The 23,424-nt window shown below is 43.8% G+C and overlaps 1 protein-coding gene across 3 annotated transcripts in view; it reads right to left on the bottom strand.

The window, feature by feature from the left end:
- Positions 1 to 23,424, bottom strand: part of TECRL (trans-2,3-enoyl-CoA reductase like) — a 126,347-nt gene that overhangs the window by 35,951 nt on the left and 66,972 nt on the right. The window contains exons 3-4 of one of the 3 annotated variants that reach the window (XM_075066766.1): positions 21,912 to 21,956; positions 17,491 to 17,594 (exon numbers count right to left, since the gene is read on the bottom strand). In XM_075066766.1, the coding sequence (XP_074922867.1) occupies positions 17,491 to 17,594; positions 21,912 to 21,956 (149 nt within the window). The remainder of the gene's footprint in view (positions 1 to 17,490; positions 17,595 to 21,911; positions 21,957 to 23,424) is intronic. The other 2 variants (XM_075066767.1, XM_075066768.1) reach the window with 2 other exon arrangements.

The following is a 23,424-nucleotide window of genomic DNA, read 5'->3' as shown; positions in this document are numbered from 1 at the left end:
AGGGAAGGTTTTGGGAAGACCAGAGTGAGCCAAACACTGGAATTTTTGGCTGGTGGCAGCGCTATCAGATCTAAGCTGGTAAATAGGCTTAGAGGAATTTATGCTAGTACCTCATATTTGAACTCTAAGGTTCAGATTGAGGAATTATACTATGACAGTGCACTAAAAAAATAAGCCAGTAATTGCCTGCACTAGGCAGTAAGCTCCCAGCAGCTGTTCTGTGGGGAGTAGCCAGGGACAGAGCAGCAGTGTTTGGCAGCAGTTCATGGCAACTTGTCACTGCAGCAGAAACATGCTCTCTCCTGAGCCTTTGGTCTATTTCAGACTCAGACAGGAGAAGGAGAAGGAGGCAAGCTCTGTGGATGGAGCAAGCCTGACTTTGCCCAAGCAGCAGTAATCTACAAGCTATGGGCTAGCTGATCTCATATGCCCAAGGAACAAGCCTCTCAAAGATACAGATCGCTGCATGGGGCAGCACATGGGATAAGTGCTGGGATCACCTGCACCATTATTATTTAGAGCTGATAAAAATACCTTCTTTTTTTTTCTGGAAAATATTCAGGTTTCTTTTTTTATTTTTGTTGAAATTTCCTTCAAAAAGTGAGTTTTTCAATAAAAAAATTTAAACCAAAAACCATAACATTTTGGTTTTTGAAAACCACTTTAGACAAAAAAAAAAAAATCAGTTTTCAAAAACTGAAAATCTTTTCCCAAGAAAATGTTTGGTATTTTAGAAAATGTTTTAGTCTTTGAAAACCTGGAGAACAATCATCATTGAAAATTAATTTCTTATGCAAAAGTTTGCATTAAAAAAAACAGGGGAAATCCCTTTTCACCTAAAAATATTGACTTGCTCTATAGTTAGTATTAGAGTAGGGAGAGTGCTCTGCAACAAACATTCCTGTGTTGGACATGGATTCTGCCGGGGACACGTATAGTGACACCTGTACAATAGTGTGTGCAGCTCTGTAGGAGTGTGGACTGCTCTCAGAAGGGACATACCCTCCTTTTCCGTCCCCACTATGAGTTTCTCATCTCATATCCCATGCAATGGATAGCTGCCTTCCTTTTTTGTTCCCTCTCAGTATGCCGCAAATCTGTCACTGCTCCCCCCCCCTACAACTGTCCCTTTTTCTGGGTGGCATTAAAGAAGTCTGGGTTTATTTTGGCAAACCCATTATGGGCAGGAGCTCATCACCAGGGTCTTAGGAGCATCTTTACTCACTGGTCTATCAGAGGGGCCTCTATTTCTTCCTACCCACACCATCTCCCATTGCCTGGTTAACCACTGGCACAATCAGATGTGTAGCCACAACTGGTTGTGTGAGAACACTCCAATTCTATGTGCATAGAACCATAGAAATATAGGATGAGAAGGGATCATCCAGGATATCTCCTGCCCCCTCCCCCGCCAGTCTACTCTTTATTTTCAAACATTTTTCAAACCACTAGTTCCTTTTTGAAAATAAAAGGCCAAACAATGCCTTGGTGCACTTATAACAAAGCCATGGGAGGGGTCAGCTGCAGGGACTGAATTTGGAAGCTCTGGATCTAAAGCCTGTACACCTTGAGCTACAAGACCACATCAGTTATCTTGGAGGAAGTTGCAGACTCATAAACGTCCACTTGTGGTCCAGCCACTAGGAGCAGACAAAGAGCCACTCTCTGCCAGCAGGGGCAACGCACTTCTGAAAATGGCGCACCTGCTCAGTGTCCCATTTTCACAGGAACCAGAGCTGGGATTGGTCTCAGCTGGAGCTGCTGGGCACTTAGTATGTCTGAACATCAGACGCTTAATGGGTTAGTCAATAACTTCTGACCTGACAGCACCTACTAAAAATATCACAAAAAGTGATCTGTGACTATAGAACAATAGTAGCTCCTAGCATATTAATTCTATCAGCATTAATGGAGATTAATGACAAAGGGACACAGGGGAAGAGGCCTCATATACAGCCTGATCCCTCATTTATCCTGCATGGATCAGATTATTCCTACCTCTGATAGGTCCCTAGGGGTCTGGCTTTTATTTTATTTACCCTTTGGTAGCATTTGTACCGTGTGTCATGCCAATAAAGCCTGACAGCCCTGAATAACAATCAGGTCAGGGATTATAATCCCAAACTGCATGAGGCAGTGGGTATATTTAGGAGACATGACTGCAGAGGAGGTGAAAGGAGCTCCTTAAAGTTATTCATTGCTTGTAATCCAAATGGAATGTGGCAGGGACATGAGAAATTTATCTGACTGGTTGATGCAGCTGGATTAGAGCTTTGACATGAGCCCAGTGGGACCTCCAGAGGGGATCACAGGATTTCTAATGCCAGTTAATAGCATCACATGCACAAGTTAAATCAAAAGATAAAAAAAAAAAAGATAAATTGGGGGAGGAGAGCCAGGAGCCCAAAGCAGAAACATTATTTTGATGAAATAAGAAGTAGCAGGAAAATCCCATACATATAAACTACAAGCCCACAGAGTCACAAATAAGTCTTTATGAGCATATACTAGCTGATTCCTCTATATAACACTTTTGACGTGCCCTTTCTATCCTGCCATGGAACAGACTCCTAGTGTGGATCAGATTGCGTTTTGGAATAGTCTAGTATTTTTTCATTTATGGTGAGCTGTGGGATGGGACTCCAGAAAGGCCATTTAACCTTTCCCTGCTGCTCTTACTCAGCTATGTATCATGGCTCTTTCCATGCCATGTAAGGGTAGTTTGCCAGTTCATGGGTGACACTTCCATCAGTGAGAGCTGCTAACAAGGTACTGTGAGCATAGGGAGGGGAGCTGATGGGAGTGATTGAGAAAGCACCCTTGCTAGGAGCAATGAGTTTGGGTCATTGCCTGAGGCTATGAGCAAAGCAATAGCTATGATGTATTTTAAGTATGTATGGGGCAATCATGTGGACAAAACCCCACAGCTGCAGTATATAAGTAATCTAAAAGACTGAGTTTAGTTTTTTGATAAATGAAAGACAGGGTGGCTGGGTGTACAATTCTGAATCTAGGCCAAATGGACACAGTGCATACCACATAGAAAATATGATACTGCATATCTTCTATTTATATACATTATAAAGACCATTACTCTGTGTGTGTGTTGATAGTGGCTGGGATTTCTAAGGAACTTAAGAGAGTTAGGCACTCAACACACACAGGCACCCAAATCCTACAGCACTGAATACCTAACTCCCTTAAACTCCTTTGAAAAATCCCATCTCCACGTATTACTGTGTTAAATCTTAATATGCAGCATTAGCTTCTGGGCCAATTTCTACCCCCATTTATACTTCTGCTACCTCAGGAAAGCCAGCAAGGAACTTTTTTGGCAATATCTTCAAATGATCTCTATTTTTGGCCTTTTATCTCAACTGTTGTTAAGGGTTTTGGAGGCAGGTTTGCAGTGGACAGTAAAGTCCTGCTGCAATATTAGCTGGATAGTTGAACAACTTTTTGTCCCCAACTCCTGAACATCTCCCCAAATCCGCAGGACTATATTTTAATTCCTGCAGACAGTGTCTGCCCAGACCAGTGTTTCTTGGCCTGGGGTTACAGAGACAGCAAAGCAGCATTTCTAGCTATTTAAGGCTGCATCCTGGCTTGTGCTGCATCTGAGGTGGAGCAGCCATCCGAGGAGGAATTCTGCCGGACTCAGTCAGAACTCACCCGCAGAATCACTGGAGGAGTGAACAGCGAAACGGGTGTAGCTCCCACCCTGTACTAGGCTTGCTCTCCTGGCTATGGCAGAAGAGATGGAAGGCCTCAGTCCCAGATTCTCTCTCCCCAGTCCTGGGATGCTGGATGCCACTAGCCCTCCCCATTCCTTGCAGAGGACTAAGGCTCTCTGCCACTTCAGTAGGACACCTACCTGCCAGCCCCTCAAAAAAAAAAAAAAGTGATTCCAGATCAGTGCACAGTCATTCTAGCTTTGTCTATATTCAGGCATAATCCAGGTGACACATGTGCATACTCATCTGCAACCTAACTCCAACACGGACAGAGAATGACTGGCAGTTATGGGGCACTGGGTGTATTTGTGGGCCAGATTTCAAAAAGAATTCAGCATCCATCAGCTCCCCTGTAGGCACCTAAATGAAGTGGCTCTTTTGAAAACCTGGTCATTTAGAACAGTGAGTAGCATGTCCATGGAACTTTTCATCTAGAGGTCTCAAAGGAGGGTTATCTCCATTTCACAAACTGAGACAAAAAGAGGTTAAGCTGCTTACTTGAGGTCACCAGAAGGAGAACCCAAATCTTCCAAGTCGCAGTCCAGTATGTTATCCACTAGGCAACACTGCCTCTCTTATTCAGGTACCTAAATGGAAGGTGTTTGAGAGCTAAGGTCTTTTGGAAATCTGGCTCATCTGGTGCTGAGCACTGGCCATAGTTAAAATATAGATCAGTTCTTCAGTACAATAATTTCTTGGGCTAAATTCCTACCTAGTCTGTCCTTAAACAGGCAAGCTCTTTCTGAACTGTATAAAATGGACTCCATGGATCTGGGATAAAAGCCACAGGAGCACTCTTTTGAGGATCTAAAGAATCTATTAACTACATCTCTAATATTAGCATTTTATGACGCTCCAAAACCAACAGTCAATTCAGCCCATGCCAGAGCAGTGGTCTCGATGTGACTCTTCTCCAGTTACACAGAGATGATTAGAAGCCAGTAGCTTGCTGTTCCAAATGGCTTTCAAACTCTGCAGCCAGAATGCAGAAGGGATGTTTGGGCAGAGCGTGGGAGACAGTGACAGTTTATTTGCAGCCTCTCGTTAATTTCAAATTTGTGGGCGGTCACAAGCCACTGTTAATAAATAGTACATGCACTCTCCCATGCCCAACCACTTCTCTAGCCTCATGGCATTCCTCTGCTACAATACAAAGAATCAAGGGCTTTCACAGTAATCCAACGATTTTCTGATCAGTGAACATGTTGTGCAAAATCCATTGCTGTTCTGCTGCATAAATCAGAAGTCATGCAGCATTCCTTAGGTCTAACATTCTACGTTTGACATGGACTTGGCATAGAATCAACAGTAACAAGAATCAAAGTCACACAATTAGACAAAAATGGAAAATACTGTGGTGCATACAGCTTCCTAAAGTTAAGAATGTGTTCACGAGTATGAGAATGGGATTCTCCAAGAATGAATTCAACTGGATTTGGGTCCCTTAGGCAACTGGGGATTCCCAGCCAGTAATACTATTTATATAATTGTTACACATGCCCACACCTCTGGGTAGATTGTGGGCAACTAGGATTAGCTATGGGACCCCTGCTTCTAAAAGCACAAACCTCTCCTGAGTGCCATATTAAATGTGTTCCATAAAGATGTTTGCCATTGTGTTATACAGATTAAAATATCCTGTCCTACTAACCAAAAACTCTCATTGAGACCTCTCATATATCTCAAGGGAATGGGTGGGGTCAGGACCTGGACCTGGCAGCCTTCTAAGAGTCACCAGCTAATGTGTATGGCAACTCTATATTCCACTGTTCAAAAGTTGTATGAAGGTGGTTGAGCAGGGTCCAGTTACTCCTCGTTCATAAGAGCCCAGAAGAGACCTTTAAACAACAGGACGCAGCATTGGCCTGCCTCTGTTACCAATGACATGAATACTAAAACTATCAACATCGACAGGAGCCAGAGGTACACCCACACTGAGCATTTTTTGGAAATCCACCCCACTGAGCCACAGTTCCTACAAAATGATCCAAATATAGACAGGTCAGATGGCCAGAGTCTATCAGCCTTCCTCGAAGTGAGGAGCACCCCACCTTCCCAGTAATCTCATTAGTTTCAGTCGAGTAATGCACTACTCTGAGTCAGGGGAATAGAAATCAGCACTTAGCAATTAGGAAAATGACTTGGCTACTTAAGTTACTTGGAATTCTGTCTACATTGTCTATGCCCTTACAACAATAACTGCCCACAGGGGAAGGCCTATAATACATACGCACTCATTCTTCCACATGTGCTATGCTCAACTGAACATAAAACGTTCGCCTCTCTTAAAATTCATTAGGCTCCCAGCTGCTTTCCTGGAGAACTGACATTCTGGCAAGGTTAGTCATATGCTTGTGGCTTTTGCTCCTTAGACAGAGAGAGAAACAATCATAGCATTCTACTTGCCCTTATTAGCAGTGGCATCTGATGAATTATGATCACCCAATTGGCCAATTTCAACAGCAGGAAGGTCCCTGCTTCCCTTATCAGTAGATTTCACAGGAGCCGCTGGGCACTAACAAAGGGCCGAGAATATATGTGGGCCAAAGAAAGGCCTAAACAACATTATACCATGGCACAGTGTCAGGCAAACTCAATCTGTTCCTTGCTGATAGCTCTGGAAGTTGAAAAGTATTTGAGTTAATTAAATAAAGAACAAAACCAACCATGTGTGCACAGCTTGCCTTTGCAAAAGGCTACAACATTTTCAGAGTTCACAGTGTTGACACGCATTAGTTCATGGCTTGTGCAGTTGCGCCAAGGTAAAGCACATGCATTATACATGACATTATGCATTGACTCAGACATCTCAGCCATGAACCAAATGTTTGTTTAGATCTGAGGTCACTTGTGTCTCGAAATTATGATCAGAAAAGTGACTGTAAAAAATTCACCTTCTTATTCAGCATATCTACTTCCTGGGACCAGATTCCCAAGTGATGTAAATGGGTGTAATAAATCAGAAAGCTTTGTCAAAATGTGGCTTTATGATACCTTCATTCGTTAGTCAGCGTTAAGACAATTGTATACTAAGGAGATTGAGCATGTAGAACTAGTTAAAACAAATTTTATGTTCTTTTACTATTATCACTACTGCAGAGTTCAATTTACCCCAGAACTCCTTGGTGGTGCATTACAGAAATCAGAGGGCCTTGCCACATAATTGTAGTCAAATTGGCCACTGTCATAAACAGATAGCTAAGGGTTAATGTCTCTTTCACCTGGAAAGGGTTAACAAACAACACCTGACTAGAGGACCAATCAGGAAACAAGATACTTTCAAATCTCAAGGGAGGGAAGACTTTGTTTTTGTTTTTGGGTTTGGCTTTGTTCTCTTTGGGTCCTGGACAGGACTAGAGGTGCAACCAGGTTTCTGCCAATCTCCCTGCTACAGTCTCTTATCTATTCAGAATAGTGAGTAGGTAGGCGGTTATAGTTTTTTCTTGGTTTTCTTTATGTGCAATGTGTAGTTTGCTGGAAATATTTTAAACTGTATTTTTCTGGGTTAAGGCTGTTTATCCATTTTTTATAAGTACAGACCTGTAAATATTCATCTTGATTACAGAGACAATTTTTTGTTTTCTTCTTTTATTAAAGCTTCCTTTTTTTAGATTATTGATCTTTTGATTATCTTGTATAGACCCAGGAATTGGTGGGAGAAGGAAAGTAGGAGGAGGGAAATCTGCTCTCTGTGTTTATCTCTCTCTACGAAGGAAGGTTGGGGAAGGAAGTGGGTTATTTCCTTTGTCTGTGAGACCTCGGGTAATTGGTCTTGGGGTCCCAGGGAGGTTTGGGGAGACGGGCTATCAGGGGCTCCACTCAAAGTCCTGATTGGTGGCAGCACTACAGGATCTAAGCTGGTAATTAAGCTTAGAGGATTCATGCTAGTATCTCATTTTCTGGATGCTAAGGTTCAGATTTGGGAAAGAATACTATGACAGCCACAGAATCCAAGGCCTAGGCTCATATATGATCCATTCTTCTAGTCATCCACTGGCATATCCTTCCAACCATCAGCTCACCTATTATATCTTGAACTCAATTTTTCTCCCATTCATTGATCCTATCAGCATCTCATTTCCTGCTCTCTCTTTCTCCTCTTTACACTGATCACACAAATTTGCTGGGACTCCCATTCCCCCATTACTTCCCCATCCTCTGTGCATTTCATTTAGCCTGCCTCTTACCAAATGATGGCCTCTGGACTGTAGTAATGTATACCAGCGCATTCCCTGGCCTCTTTCACAATCTCATATTGAATCCAAGCCACATAATTTGCTTTCTCTATGGCAAAGATTCTCAACCTGTGGAAAGCAGCCCTGCCCCAGGAGTTCCCAAACAGGTATCAAGGTATCTTCCCATATGGCTACATTGGGAGAGGGGTCCTGAACAGGTCTGGACTAGAGAGGAGGAGATGGTCCTGTTATGGAAAAGGTTGAGAATCGCTGCTCTTTGCAGATCTGGCAACTTCCTCTCACAATACATTGAAACATAAGGGCTTGGAGATTGATTATCTTCTTACATACCCCAATTTCATTATACAGACTTCATAGAATCATAGACATGTCGGGCTAGAAGGGACCTCCAGAAGTCATCAAGTCCAGCCTCCTGAGCTGTGGCAGGACCAAGTAAACTTAGGCCACCCCTGACAGGTGTTTGTCCAACTTGTTCTCAAAAGCTTCCAATGATGGGAAAGCCACAACCTCCCTTGGAAGTCTATTCCAGAGCTTAACTACCCAGAGAGTTAGAAAGCTTTTTCCAACATCTAACCTGAGTCTCTCTTGCTCCAAATTAAGCCCATAACTTCTTGTCCTACTCTCAGTGGACATGGAGAACAACTGATCACTGTCTGCTTTATAATAGTTCTTAACATATCGGAAGACTGTTATCAGGTCCCCCTCATTCTTCTTTTCTCAAAACTAAACGTGCCCAATTTTTTTAACCTTTCCTCCTAAGTCAAGTTTTCTAAATCTCTTATAATTTTTGTTGCTCTCCTCTGGACTCTCTCCAATTTTTCCAGATCTTTCCTAAATTGTGGTGCTCAGAATTGGACACGGTACTCCAGCTGAGGCCTCACCAGTGCTGAGTGGAGCCAGACAGATACCTGCTGTATCTTCCATACAACGCTACTGTTAATGTATCCCGTAATCATATTAGCCTTTTGTGCAGCTTCAGTGCATGGATGACTCATATTGTGTGGGTGGTCTATTATAACCCCCAGATCCTTTCCAGCAGTACTACCGCCTACGTAGTCATTCCCCATTTTGTAGTCGTACATTTGATTTTTCCTTCCTAAGTGAAGTACTTTTCACGTCTTTATTCAATGGCATTACTCCCAATTTGCACCAGTGTACCATCACTCACTTGGATGGGTTGTTGTTGGAGAGGGGACTGAACCTGAGAATTCAGGATCATGAAACACAAGCTTGCTTGAACTAAATAACCCCACCCCATTAATCAAGGCTGGAGCAGACTCCTCAACCTAGTCATCACTAGCAGGCGAGAGTGCATGCTCAGCAGGAGAAGAACGAGGTGACTTGTCTCTTCCTCTCTGAGGGAACAGGAATACCTGATCCTTTCTAAAAATCATGTCCTCTCCTGCTGCATGGTGTTGCATTACCCAGACATGAATGGGGTCAGAGGAGGGATAGCTTTACAGTTATTATACTTTATTTTGTAACCATTTAATGTTTCTGTCTCAGTTTCCCATGTCTCTACATTGGGAATAACATTATTTATCTGCCCCAAAGGCATGTGGTGTAGATTGATTAGTTTGGAAAGCATGTTTAAGACAAAAAGTGCTATCATCCTCATTATGTTTCCATTATATATTAGAAACTGTAGGTGGGTCCCCCCCAAGTAATAAATAAATAAATAAATGTTTCTTGGACCAAACTGAATAATGTTTCCATTATTTGAGACTGTAGGTTTCTTTGTTTCTTTGACTAAAAAAATGTTTCTTTGACCAAACTGAAATTTTTTTGTATTTTTTTCCATTTTTTGGTAAAAATGTTTTTTGTTTTGTTCTTCGGTTTCAGATGCTCAATTTTTTTATTGAAAAGAAAAACAATTTTCACAAATGAAAAAAAATGCATTTCGGTGTTCTATCAAAAATGATTTTTATGGGAAATGATCAAAAGAATTTAATTCCCATCTAAAATAGTTCCCGTTTTCAATCAACAGTATTATTTATAATTACAAACCTTCATTGTAGTGTGCAGAGTAGGTCAAGTTAGAGAATGAAAGTCATTCTGCACTTAGAACAGTGTAACTGATTATTACTAATTAGTTGCATTGCAGTAATATCTAGGAAACTCAGTCTTAGTCTAGGACCCTATTGTGCTGGGCACAGCACAAATACAGAACAAAAAGACAATCCCTGCCCCAAAGAGTTTATAATCTAAATCATTACAATCTAAGGCATGGACCTGGGGACACTCAGAAAGATTAGTCTGAATTAATTTTCAAATGGATTAATTAAATCACGTGGAACCCCTGCATGGATGCTCTTATTCAGAATTAAATTGGACTTAAACTAATTTATTTTAATTAAAAAGTGAATTAATTTAAATCAAATGAAATCCACTTTATTTCAGAATAAAAGCATACACCTAGAAGTTTAACAGAGGTTCTCTAATCCACTTTAAATTCACACCTTTAGTTAATTCAAATTAACTTTCCTGAGTGACTTGTATAGACAAACCCTAAATAAGTGTTCCAGTTCTGCTGTTAAACCAAACATTTTAATTCCCCCAAACAGCAAATTACTTAAGAAATTGCCTAACTTTAGGTATATGCATAATCTCTTTGAAGTCAGTGGCACTCATGTTCTTAAAGGTAGGCATATGCTTAAATACATTGCTGAATGGAAGCCTAAATGAAGTTCTGTCTTCAGGTCTTAACAACTTCATTAAATTGGCAGACTTAAACCTCAAATTAATAAAGCTGCATTCTCACCTCTTTGAGTTGGCTTTTATCATATTTTCTTCACTTCTGACTATGAGGATAATGATGGCACCTGATACTTTTAGTGGCCAGATAACATGACCCAGCTAAACCTGATTGTATAATCACTGCCCAAATAAGGAGAGTTTTAACAAAAACCTGAATTAGATAGACAGAGGAGTGGCTTGAGGCTGATTTACAGTAAGAGCCTTGTGTTTTGTTATCTGTCAGCCAGACAACAAGGCAATATATAAAAGGGGTCACTGTGATCTAGATTAGGCCCAAAATTAGTCATAGATTAAACAAAACCCCAACACCCCATTAATGAGGAATTGAAACCCATCAAGATAGCGTTTTTACAGGAGCTATATATAAACGATCTTGAACTCAGCTCCCACTAGCATCTCTGCAGCAGCAAACTAACCCTTTCTACTCCCAGTGCTTAGCTAAAATAACCAACAGTGCTTGCACAGAAGTAAATTACACGTTTGTGCTCATTTTAGTTCCACAAGAAACCAGGAGGGGAAGAGACTAGAAATGGAATTTCCTGTGAGAAAAAGCCATTTTGATTAAACTGAAATGTTTTACAAAATTGCATCAAGTATGAAGAAATTTTATTTCAGAAAAATGTTGAAAAAAGTTTTGAAAATATTGTTTTGACATTTTTAGAATAAAAAGTTTTGATTTTTGTTCCAAACTTGTATTAAATTAAAATTAAAATTAAAAATAAAACAATGGTTGACATTGGAATAAAATGTTTTGATTCACAGATTCTAAGACAAGACCATTGTGACCATCTAGTCTAGTGGCTCTCAATTGGTGACCCCTTTCACATAGAGAACCTCTGAGTGTAACCCCCCCTTATGAATTAAAAAACAGTTTTTTATATATTCAACACCACTATAAATGCTCGAGGCAAAGCAGGGTTTGGGGTGGAAGCTGACAGCTCGTGATGCTCCACGTAATAACCTCATGACCCCCTGAGGGGTCCTGACCCCCAGTTTGAGAATCCGTGATCTAGTCCGTCCTCCTGCTTAACACAGGGTAAAGAATTTCTCAAAAATAGTTCAAAGAGCAACTCTTTTAAGGGAAAAAAAATACAATAATTGACCTGAAACAATTTTTTCCCCCAGAATTTCATTTTGTTAAAAAAACAAAACAAAACAAAAAAAAACACTTTTTTTTTAAACAACTCCAGATAAACAAATCTCAAACTGTTCTGAGGAATAGATAATCCATTTTCTGACCAACTCAGTAGGCAAATTTACAACAAGCTCTACGGAGCTCAACAGCTTCTCTCTCTCTCTCACTAACAGAAGTTGGTCTATTAAATATTACCTCATTCACCCAGCACTAGAAGAGACAGCTGGAAGAGAACAATTTTTCCCCAGTATTTCTTAAAGGAATATTACTGTATAAACTGGGAGAAGAAATCATTAATTTTATATTATTTACGTACACTGTTACACTTTAAAAGTTCTCTCTGGTATGCAAAATTCTCCTGGTCTGATAATGATTCATTTTTACCTATGACGGGGAATTGCTTTGGAATTGGTTCCAAATCAAACAGAAGAAACCTCTTAAGAGTAGCTGTATAGTGATCAAAAGTATGTTAGTTGCTTGGAAGACACATAGGGCCAACTTCTAAAAGAGCTCAGTGCCCATTTAGGCATCTAAATCACCTGGCCAGATTTCCAGCACCCATTGAGACTGGATTGTGGGGAAGAACTGTTCTCAGTGGGAATGTTTGTTGTTGAGTACTGGTTGCAGGGTGCTGTAGGGGAAGCCCTAATCAGCTCCTGCCACTCCAGCCCCAATCAGAGGAAATGAGTAGAGGTTGGTCACTAGCTAGGACTGGTCTGGAAACTGGCCACACCTGCCCACCTTGTTAACAGGGGCTAAAAGTTTTGGATAAAGTGATCCCAGAGGATGGAGACCAGGAGGGGGAAAGTAGGCACAGAAGGAGTTGGGAGCCTGGTGCTATTGAGGTCTGTACTTGGCCGAACCTGTAAATAAACTGTAAATAGTTGGAGCTTGGTGGTGGGGACTGGACACAGGAATAAAGAGCATGGGTGTTGCACCAGCTAGACATGGTCCTCACTGGGGAGTGGGATGAGGAGGCTGAACCCAGTGAGACCCCATCACAGTACTTCATGTGACAAAGCACTTAGGATTCTAAGCTCCATTGACTTCTGATGAGATTTAGGGTCCGAAGTGACTTTGTCATTTTTGAAAATGACACTTAGGCTCTTAAATCACGTGGGGTTAGCTTCAAAAAGTGGCTTAGGAGTTGCAACCACTAACTTCTAGGTGCCCTGTGGCCAAGTGGAATTTTCAGCTCCAAGTTAGGTGCCCAGGCTCATACCACGCATGGGGAGACGTAGTTACCTAGACAGAAGGATGCTCAGATGCCAAGAAACTGAGTGGAGATCTGCCTAAGCTCACAAGACCTGACATGCAGAGGGAAGAGATAGGATTTAGGGCCCAGATTCACAAAGGTGCCTAACTCCCATGGATCTGGCCCTCTAGATGACTGACTGATGTCTGACGGGAGATGCCAATCTCGGCTTGGGAGTCTCAGCCATGAACTCTCTCCGGGAGCCGTGCCCAACCAAGTCAGCCCTTTCTCATGAAAAACCAGCACAGAGGGCCAACCCACTGCAGAATATTCAGAAGCCTTGTGGCCAGTGCAGTCACGTGCTCAAATCCCTACTCTACCCCATTTGGCTACAATCATTAATAACCACAAACCTTAAATACGTTTTAAATGCCTTTTATTGTACAATACAATCGTTTATACACTGTGACTATATTGTTACAGAATAACTCTACCATAAAAATTCTGAATATTTAAACTAATGGCACAGCGAGGAAGAATATTCCTCCTGCTGAGAACTGAGACAGTTCTGTGTATGGAACACAATGTGGTAAGATGAATATTGAGAAACCCATGGAGAGGGCTTTCTACACATGGATTAAATAGTAAAAGATGCTACCGCCTGTGGTACTGCTGCCTCGCTATAAATTCATTATTAACAATGGGAAATTAAGCTTTGGTTATGCTACTGTTTTAGGTGACATAAACCACTGGAAGGAAGAGATTAAACACGGTTATTGCAGATTATTTAGTTGTAACAAACATGAAACAGCATCAGAAGCACTTTTTCACTTTGCAGGGAGGTTCTACAATTCCTTCCCATGAGTAGGACACTTGAAAAGTAAGGGGGCCAGATCCTTATCTGGTGTAAATCAGCATCGCTCTATGGAAGTCAATGGACCATATATGAGAAATTGAATTAACTCCACTGAAGTCAACACTAGGGTTTTCAACCCTCCAGGAGTGGCCGGGAGTCTCCCAGAATCAGCATCGATCTCCCGGTGACTATTGAAAGCAATCTGGGAGATTTTAATAGGATATTTTAAGAAAATGACATTACGTCATGTTGGGGAAAAAAATCTCCCAGAATAGCGTCAGTCAGAGTTGGCGACCCTAGTCAACACACTGATGCTGATTTACACCATTTGAGCATTTGGCTGAAGTGGTGGGACTAGACACTCAAAGGGAAGTGCATACTGGGCAGATGCTCTTGCGATTCTCAGCTCAAACTCCAAGAAATCATCTTTCAGGGTGTTGCCTTCTGCCCTCCAGGGTAAGCAGAGATCTATGTGGCACTCATTCAGCAAGACGGCTACAAATGCCTACAGGTGAGAGCCTAGAGGGCTAGGACTGTGAGACCATCACAAGCTGCAGGGAAGAGATGTGCCATCTTGCAGCTCTGACGCGGAAGCTGCCCTTGACCAGGCCAAAGTTGGGAAGTAACGAGCCTTTTGCCAGTGTGTCTGCAAAGCACTAGTTCATTGCTGAGGCACAGTAAAAATGTAAGTCATTTGCAGTAATGCACAGTGATTGCTACCTACCCGGATTACTGAGGGGCAGATCATATCCCTGCTCCATTACACCTTATACAGCAGTGCAGGGGAGGCCCTGAGGAGCCACTACGCATGCAAAGCTAGTGGTACGTCTTCACTACACAGTGAGCCCAGCGAGAGCCCGTGTGTCGCCCCTAATTCTCCCATCTCTTCACACAGGAAAATCTTGCACCCAGGCTGGCAGGTGCATTAAGCCTGAGCTAACAGGGACAGCTAGGGGTGTAGGCTTGAGCTAGAATTCCACTTCATGGGCTGGCAACATGCCTACTTTGTGGTGAGAATGCACGCGAATCAAGCGTGGGTGCTGTTAGTGCTCCAGGGCTATCTCACAATTCCACTGGCGTTGTAGATTCCTGTCTAACTGTGCCCTGTTTCTGCACTGTGTCTTAACCCAACCATTGCTGGCTCAAAGGCTGTGGAAGTGCAGCAAGCAGAGATGCCATCCAAGAAATTGTCCTGCCCGCATACTGTCAGCTGTCCAGAATCTCAATCCCACCCCCTGGGGAAGCTGTGATGTGAAGATCCATTTCTAAGCGTGGTGGACAGGAAAGAAGTGGAGAGGTAGAGAAGTCAGTCGAGTGCGCTATGGCCCACTTGGTGGTTTGCAAACTTAGTTCCTGGATGACATGCTCATTAAAAGCCCTTGCTGCCAAATGCTGTTTGCTTTCGCCTTCAGAACTATCTGCATGAACAATGAGTAACCCCACTTGGAGATTATATTCATAAAGCATTGTCCCCTGTCCCTGCCACAGAGAGCAGCTCCTTGCGAGATGAAAGAGAGAGAGAGCGCGCCCTGTGAATGAATTAACAGAGCAGCCCACTTTAATGCACTGCTAAGAACCATAGGATATACCCCCAGAACTCCATCCCAGCACACGGGCTAGTACAGAACTGTGGATGCAGTTACATGGGTCAGGCACAGGTAGCACTTTGCAACAGGGGTGCTCCACGTGTACGAAGCTAGCCCAGGCTTGGTAGCAAGACTTACCCTGCAAGGACTAGCCGAAATGGCAGCCCGTATATTTCAGGGAGCACAACAGCTAGTATCTGGTTCGGAGCAACTCATTGGAAAGAGGGCAGAAATTGGGTGGAGCCAGCCAGAGCTCAGCCCTCTTTCACTCTGTGCACCAGCCTGAAGAGCTGCACAGCCGGGGGTGGGGGGAAGTGTGTTGCGTCCCTGGAGGGGGCATCATAGATTAATTTCCCACAGTGAAAGTGAGCAGCTCTAAGAGACATCTTACTTCTCTAAGGTGGGAATCTTCCAAAATGCTCTCCTGCCCCATGGCAGGGCTGTGGCTACATGCAAGTTAGCTGCAAATTAGCTTCCCCTATTGATTCTGACCAACAAATTGAAATGTTAAGGGCCAGATTCTCATAGCCTTCCTCACCATGGGCTAGACTTGGCCCTGGCCATGCTCAAGGTGAGCAAGACAGTTACATTCCCCTGCTTTCTCAATCCCTGGCTTGCCCCACTTGGATCTTCGGTTTGGTGCAGAGTGGAGGCTCTGCTTTCTTGTTGCACGCCCTTCCCCACAAGGGAGCTGAGAGAAGGTCAAGAGTAGTTGCCTCGGCACATGGGCAGAGGAAGCTGTTACCTTGTAAGGCATGCAGTCGTTCACTCCCTCCTGTCCGAGAGGCAGGTGGCTCTGGGAGTCACAATTCCATCCCAGGGCTGTGGGAGGCAGCAGTTCCACACTGCCCCATGTGCAGTATGGCTCCACCTAGCCCATTGAAAAGGGCTTTAATTCTGACTCTCTGACTGCTAAGGAGTCCAATACTCAGTATGAGGAAGGCTGTGAGAATCCGGTCCTTCCTCCTCGATGGCCATTAAAAACTATTTCCAATGCAACATTAAAAGAAGTGTAAGTAATTTACAGAGATTGTTAACTGCTATGAACGACTACATACTTTGTCTTATTGCTTTCAAAAACCAAGCAACTCTAAATAACGTATGTTTCTGCATGGAAAAAACGGGAATTCCCTTCCCATTCCCCAAAAGCTCTGTTTGCTGATGGATTTAGGGTTCCCAAAAATCACATTTCAGACCTTACAGAAAAGCCACAGGGTATGGCAGCATGGTGGAGTAGCCAGAGCACTGGATTGAGTGCAGGAGACCTGGGTTCTAATCCCACCTCAACACCAACATGATGTATATCTCCATTTCCTCTCCCACCCTTTAACTGTCTTGTCTATTTAGACATTAATCTTTTTGGGGCAAGGACTGCCATTTAGTATGTGTCAGTACAGTGCTTAGCACAATGGTAAGTAAGTAAGCCCCAACAGGTGCTACTGTAATGTAACTAAGTTGCTATTTCATAAAGTACATTTCAGTATTTATTGCAAATTAATTCTGTCACTGTGGCAACCCGTATCAAAGAGGTTAAAATACCTTGGAATCCTTCACCTTATTAATCAGCTTCATAACTTAATCTATAGCTTGATCCTTCCTATCCCCCTTTCAGGCAAACTGATGGGTAAATGCACTGAGCTACTACAATCAGATTATCTTCCTGTTTTAGTAAAGTTTGATAGCTATAGCCTTTCATTCTGAATCCCAAAGAGCCTGTGCAGTAAATGAACATCTTTGGTCAAAGGTCCTTCACTGGTATGTTAGCCTAAGATAAGATAAAATTGTTTTTAAAAATTGATTTTTCCCCCCTCAGGCACTATTGTTATGTCCATCCTCTAATCTTTAATTGGATGTCTGAGTGACTAGGTTGATAACTTGGCTGACTATCACTTAATTCGGGTTTGAGAGATAATAAAATAATTATGCAATTTGACATGGAGAATGATAGGCCAAGGAAGCGGGAGCAATCTGAAGCTTAAATGTGTTTTACATTAAGATCTATCGTGTTGATTGTTACAAGGACATACTTACTGTGGTCCAACTGACCTGCTGACCCAGATCTGTAAAATACAGCGTAATGATGGAGGAAACTGCCAAGCTTTGAATGCTGACGGAATCCTTCAAATAGGGCCCATCTAGAATGACAAAGAAGCAAGACCAAATGGTTTGAATAATACACCCCCTGCAATGACTCAGCTTAAAATGCAAGACACACAGGAGTTAAGCAACAGTTATAATTCACATTCCACTCCATGAACTGGGCCTGAAGTGAAAAGGAAACCCCTTGTTTTCTGATGTATTTGGTGCTTTCAGTTCTTACTCTCTATGTCTCGCGCTCATAGGATTTGTATTAGATTTTATCCTCATGATGATGCAAGTGTGAGGATGACACTGCATCGAGAAGCAACGCACAACAGTTGTTATGGGGTTGACTCATGTGCATCGTCTCTGTAAAGGGATATATTGTTCAGAATTGCACAAACCCTTCTGTCAAGTATCAGAGGGGTAGCTGTGTTAGTCTGGATCTGTAAATGCAGCAAAGAGTCCTGTGGCACCTTATAGACTAACAGACGTATTGGAGCATGAGCTTTCATGGATGAATACCCACTTCGTCAGATGCATGTATTCACCCACGAAAGCTCATGCTCCAATATGTCTGTTAGTCTATAAGGTGCCACAGGACTCTTTGCTGCTTTTACAAACCCTTCTGTAAAGCAGTTTTAGATCATGCCTTAAAAGGTTTAACAGAAAGGCACCATGTGAGACGATGTCTCCGTCTCTGAATCCTTGATATGTTTCTGGTCAAACGTTTGCTAGTTTCATGCTCAGTAGTAGTTAGTGATGGGTGGAACTGCAGAGATTAGGAAGTCAGATCCCATAACCCAAGATCTCTATGTCAAGCTTCTTGGACCTCGTCAGACTTTTTGAGTCTGGGCTTAGAAAGCTTTTCTCCCTGTACTTCCAAGCACCAGCTTCTACTCCTGCTGAATCCAGAATGTACAGAATATAGTAACAGCTGCGGGGAAGGTAATATAGTTTGTTTAGGAAGTAGTGGATAAGGCAGTGGACTGAAAGTTAAGAGACCTGGGGTTTGTTCCTGGCTCTGCCACTGACCTCCTGTGTGACCTTGGCTGAGTCACTTCATCTATTTCGCCTTGTCCTTCTAGTCTATTTAACTTGTAAGCTCTTCAGGGTACAGTCTCTCTCTCATTATATGTTTATACATCAGTGGGTTGCTACTGGATTACTACTAACAGCAGACTGACAAAACCATTTGAACCTCTAAAAATTTGGTTCATATTTTGGGAGAAAGTGCAAGTGTCTTTACATATCATCTAAGTCAGCGGGCTATTGTGATTTCTTTTATCTAGCTTGTAACAATATAACTGTATCATATAGTATTTGTCAAATGCAAAATCCAGTGGGTTTTGTCTCTTTCTGACTTTGTGAAGCATTTGCAAACTAGACGTGAGATTTTTCCACCCTTACTTACATGGCGTAGTACCTTACTCCCTGAGAGTAATCTCACTGAAATCAATGGGAGAGTGCGTAACACTCCATGAGGAAAGCCACATTCTATGGATAGGGCTAGATTCCAAACTAGTGGGTGAATTTGGGTGCACTTAAATATGAGCCACATTCTGTTCACTGTTTTGGCATAAAAATTCCGTTTCAATGGGAGTTCCTTATACAGGACAAGGACACAGTATAGTCCTGTCTGCATTTTATCTTTAGTTTTCTTTGTTTTAAAGGTGGAAACATACCAAAGAATCCTCAATTCTGTGTGTGAACTGTTTGGACTTGAGAGAGGGTTGGCCAGTTTGATGTTCTGTGCGAGGAAGCAAGGCTCTCAGAAGGGCCTAAACCTGAAACAACAGTGGCCTGCTCACACAGATTATCACACTGGCCGACTTTCTCACAAGCCCGATCAATTCTCATACACAATTGAGGACGCTTCAGTATGTTTCCACCTCCAAAACAAAGAAGATGAAAGACAAAGGGGAACAGATTGCTTGGGACACATCAGAACAGTGCAGGGAGGGGCATGGGGCGACAGGTACATATAAAGGGCACCAGAGGTGGGTGAAACAATAATGGCTGCCCATGCCACAAAAGAGAGGTGCCACGAAGAAAACCAAGGATCACTTAACTGGTGGGGAACAAAAAGTGGGAATAAAAGGAGGGATGAATCACAGGTTCAAAATCAGGGATGCAGAAGTAGACCACCTCAGACAATGCCCACGGCTCCGTGAAGAGAACTGAAGAGTCAATGCAATTAAGGGGTCTAACCTACTTGACCCCTATAGATATGGGTGGGACTCCATTCAAACCCCCCACATGCAGCCATCCTTCAACAAAAATGAAAAACAAGGATCAGAAAACCAAAAAAACAAGGAACAGCTAATTATGAGGGACAATGAATGCAAACACAGTGCCCACTACTCTGCGACGGAGCCAGTGGAAGTAAAAGATACAGGTTGACGTCACTGGCAAATGAAGTCCTTTATTTATTCACATAGGTGCAGCTTGGGCACTGGCAGTCCAAATTCCCCTCACTGCCCATGTCCTTCAAGAACTATTTAAATGAGAGAGCCCATAGACTGCTCTCAATGACCCATTCAGTCCTCGGCTGCCAAGAAGGGTGATGACTGGTGTCAACCATGATGGCGGCCAGTGGTGGATTTAGAGTTAGTGGGGCCCTGTGTGCAGTGTCATTGTTAGGGGGGCCCCTCAGGACCCAGCCAAGAAAAAGAACATTCTCTCTTACCCCCCCTCCAGGTTTTCCCATCCTTTTTTCTTCATCCTCCTCCTATATTATAAGTAATGGGAAGTAAATAAAAATAAAATGAGATACCTTGGTTGGGGCAGGGGCTGGAGTACAGGAGGGGGTGAGGGGTGCAGGCTCTGAGAGGGAGTTTGGGTGTGGGATCTGGGTTGTGGCAGGGGGTTGAGGTGTGGGAGGAGGGATGAGGGAGTTGGGCTCTGGAAGGGAGTTTGGGTGTAGGCTCTGGGCTGGGGCAGGGGGTTGGGGTGCAGGAGGGGGGCAGTGCTTACCTTGGGCAGCACAGCTCCCAAAGTGACCGGCACATCCCCCCTCTGGCAGCAGTTCCAAGGCAAGGGGGGCAGGGGGTCTCTGTGCCGCTGCCCACAGGTGCCATTGGCTGCAGTTCCCAGGTAATAGGAGCTGTGGAGTTAGTGTTCAGGGCGGCATCAGTGTGCAGAGACACCCCTCACCGCCCCTGGGCTGCAGGGACATGCCAGCCACTTCCAGGAGTGAAGCGAAGCAGAGAGGAAGAGGCAGAGTGGGCAGGGAACCGCCTTAACCATGCTGCACTGCTGCTGGCATGTCTCTGTGCGCCCCTTAGGAGGAGGGGGTGGGAGGACGTCTCCGTGCACTGCCCAGGGGTGGAGGCCGAGCACGGAGCTGCCTCCTCCACCTGCCGGTGGTGCACAAAGACGTGCCAGCAGCCGGCCACTTCTGGGAGCAGCCTGCGGACACCGGCCATGGCATGCAGACAGCCTGCCTGAGCCCTGCTGCACTGCTGGCTGGGACTAGGGGGCAGTTTGAGAGATATTTGTCCTGCATTTTGGGGCCCCCCTGTCACTGGGAGGCCCCATGCCACTGCACGGTTTGTTTCATGGTAAATCCACTCCTGATGGTGGCAGCGGTTTTGCACTGGCAGCAGGGGTGAAAGTAATTTACAGGATTTACCGGTACTACTGGAGTCCTGAGGGGCGTGGCCTCATCCAGAAGAGGCGTGGCCTCAACTGGGAGAGGCGTGGCATCTCACGATTTAAAGGCCCTGGGGCACCAGCTGTGGCTGGGAGATCCATGGCCTTTAAATCAATCAAGGTCTTCCAGCTGAAGAGGTGGCTGGGAGCCCCCGAGGGCTCAGGGGCAAATTAAAGGGCTCGGGGCTCTGGCCGCCAGGGGGAACCCTGAGCTTTGCGGGGCTGGGGCTGGGGCAGGGATTTAAAGGGCCCAGAGCTCCTGCCGCCAAGGGGAGCCCCGAGCCCTTTAAATTCTGGCCGCAGCCCGGCTGCCAGAGCCGTGGCCGGGATTCAAAGGGCTCTGGGCTGCCCGCAGCGGCGGGGAGCTCTCAGCCCTTTAAATCCCCACTGTGGAAGCTAGTGCAGTCCAGCAAGGCGTACTGGCTCTTGCTGGTACGCCGTACCGGACTGGACTGGCTTACTTTCACCTCAGACTGGCAGCTTTCCATTGAAAACTTCTGTCCCATACTAATATTAATATTTGCCATGAGAGTGCATACTGAGCTAGGGTAATGTGAAAATCCACAGACAGATTCCTTAATTGAGGAGAAATCTAATTAGCTAGTCATACATATTAATTAGCAAAAGTGCTAATGACTTAGCCCATATGGTGTAATAGTGTTAGGAAGAAACACCAGCTATATACTAGTAGGTGGTTTGACATCCAAATAAATACTTACTGCGTTCTAGTCGCAGGCCAATACGGGAAGGGTTCCACTGGGGACCTATTTAATTCATAAAGAATTACATTTAATTTCATGGTGTAGCTTCTAAACCTCATTTCTTATTAGTAGCAACAGTGTCCTTTTCGATCAAAGCTAGAACTGTGAGACCATAACACTGTCTATGTGTTTTAACTCTAAAAGTCAAATACAGTAGAAATATAGAATGAACATGCAGTACAGTACATATGGTTATAGGCGAAACTGCCCACCCCCAAACTATCTGGTTGGCTCAGTTTGAATGTCATCAGATGAGTGTCATGTGTGTGAATGCCCGAGCCTTGTGGCATAACTGTACCAGGGAGTGTGAGTGTGTGCAGTGGAGGGGGAAGGAGTCCATGTTTATTTTAGCCTTGTCTTTGATTTCCATCTCTCACCCAACTTCCAAGGAAAAAGCTGAGTTTTCTACTCGAGCTATCTGGAAAAGGTTCTTTTTCCCCTGCAGAAAAAATTCAGTACAAGCTTGTTCTCACCATACTTTTCAGCAGAAAATTTAAACTTTTGATAAAAATGCCCCCCAAGTCCTCAAAAACTGCAACCCTTTTGGTTTTCAGATTAAATGTTCCATTTTTCATCCACTTTTTTCAGTTTTGGGGATTTTCAACAAAAATATAAAAAAAAATGAGGAAAGCTGACATCTGTAAACATTTTCATTTTACTGAAAACCCAATTTTCCATTAAAAAAAATAGAGTTTTTGATGGAAAATTTTCAACCATCTGCATTTTCCACCTGCCAAGCCTGCAAAGTGCACCTGGGACGGACTCTGCAGCCTATTATTTTAACAGGAAAAGAGAGGGCCCTACTTTGTGACTTTCCTCCAGTGCAAAGTTCTTCTAATCCCCTAATCCAGCCACCCCTGTAGAAGGATCATCAAGCAGCATGGAACCACTGAGGAGCTCCGATACCGCTCCTTCCCCCACGGCAGGTGACGGATACCTTGCCGGGGAAATGGGTGCATCTAGTTCTCCTCTGTCCTCCGGAGAGCCCAGCAGTGCTTTTCAGCCATCGTCTGCCGGCAGAGGGTGGATCAGCCTTCAGAACCCTGAGGCAGACTGGATGGAGACCAAGCTAAACAACCCTGAGTGTGATTACAGAACTCCTACGGGAAATCTGACTTAAAAGCAATGGCTATAATTGATTTTAAGAACCTAAAACTGTCCAGTCTCACTGAGGGTGAAAAACCAGCATGGGCTGTCACTCAGACACACTTCCTGTTAAAATCCCTTCATGCATCAGTTAAGTCACTGGCAAAACAAAACAGAAGGCCTCTGCGCAGGAAATAATGGGTGAGGTTCTGGATGGTTTCTGTTGGTGCCCTCATCAATTGCACAATAAAAATCGGGCTCTAGAGGCAAAACCTTAGGTGCTAGGTGGTTTGCTACTGCCATGTCTAGGTTATGTAGAACATATATTAGCTGTCTCTCATCAATGCTGCATCCCCCTATCCCTCCAGGGTTGATCACAACCATC

The sequence above is a fragment of the Chelonoidis abingdonii genome, chromosome 5 (genome assembly GCF_003597395.2).
Source record: "Chelonoidis abingdonii isolate Lonesome George chromosome 5, CheloAbing_2.0, whole genome shotgun sequence".
NCBI lineage: Eukaryota > Metazoa > Chordata > Testudines > Testudinidae > Chelonoidis > Chelonoidis abingdonii.
The sequence above is the reverse complement of the archived record's forward strand: the minus strand, read 5'-3'. Positions and strand labels throughout refer to the sequence as shown.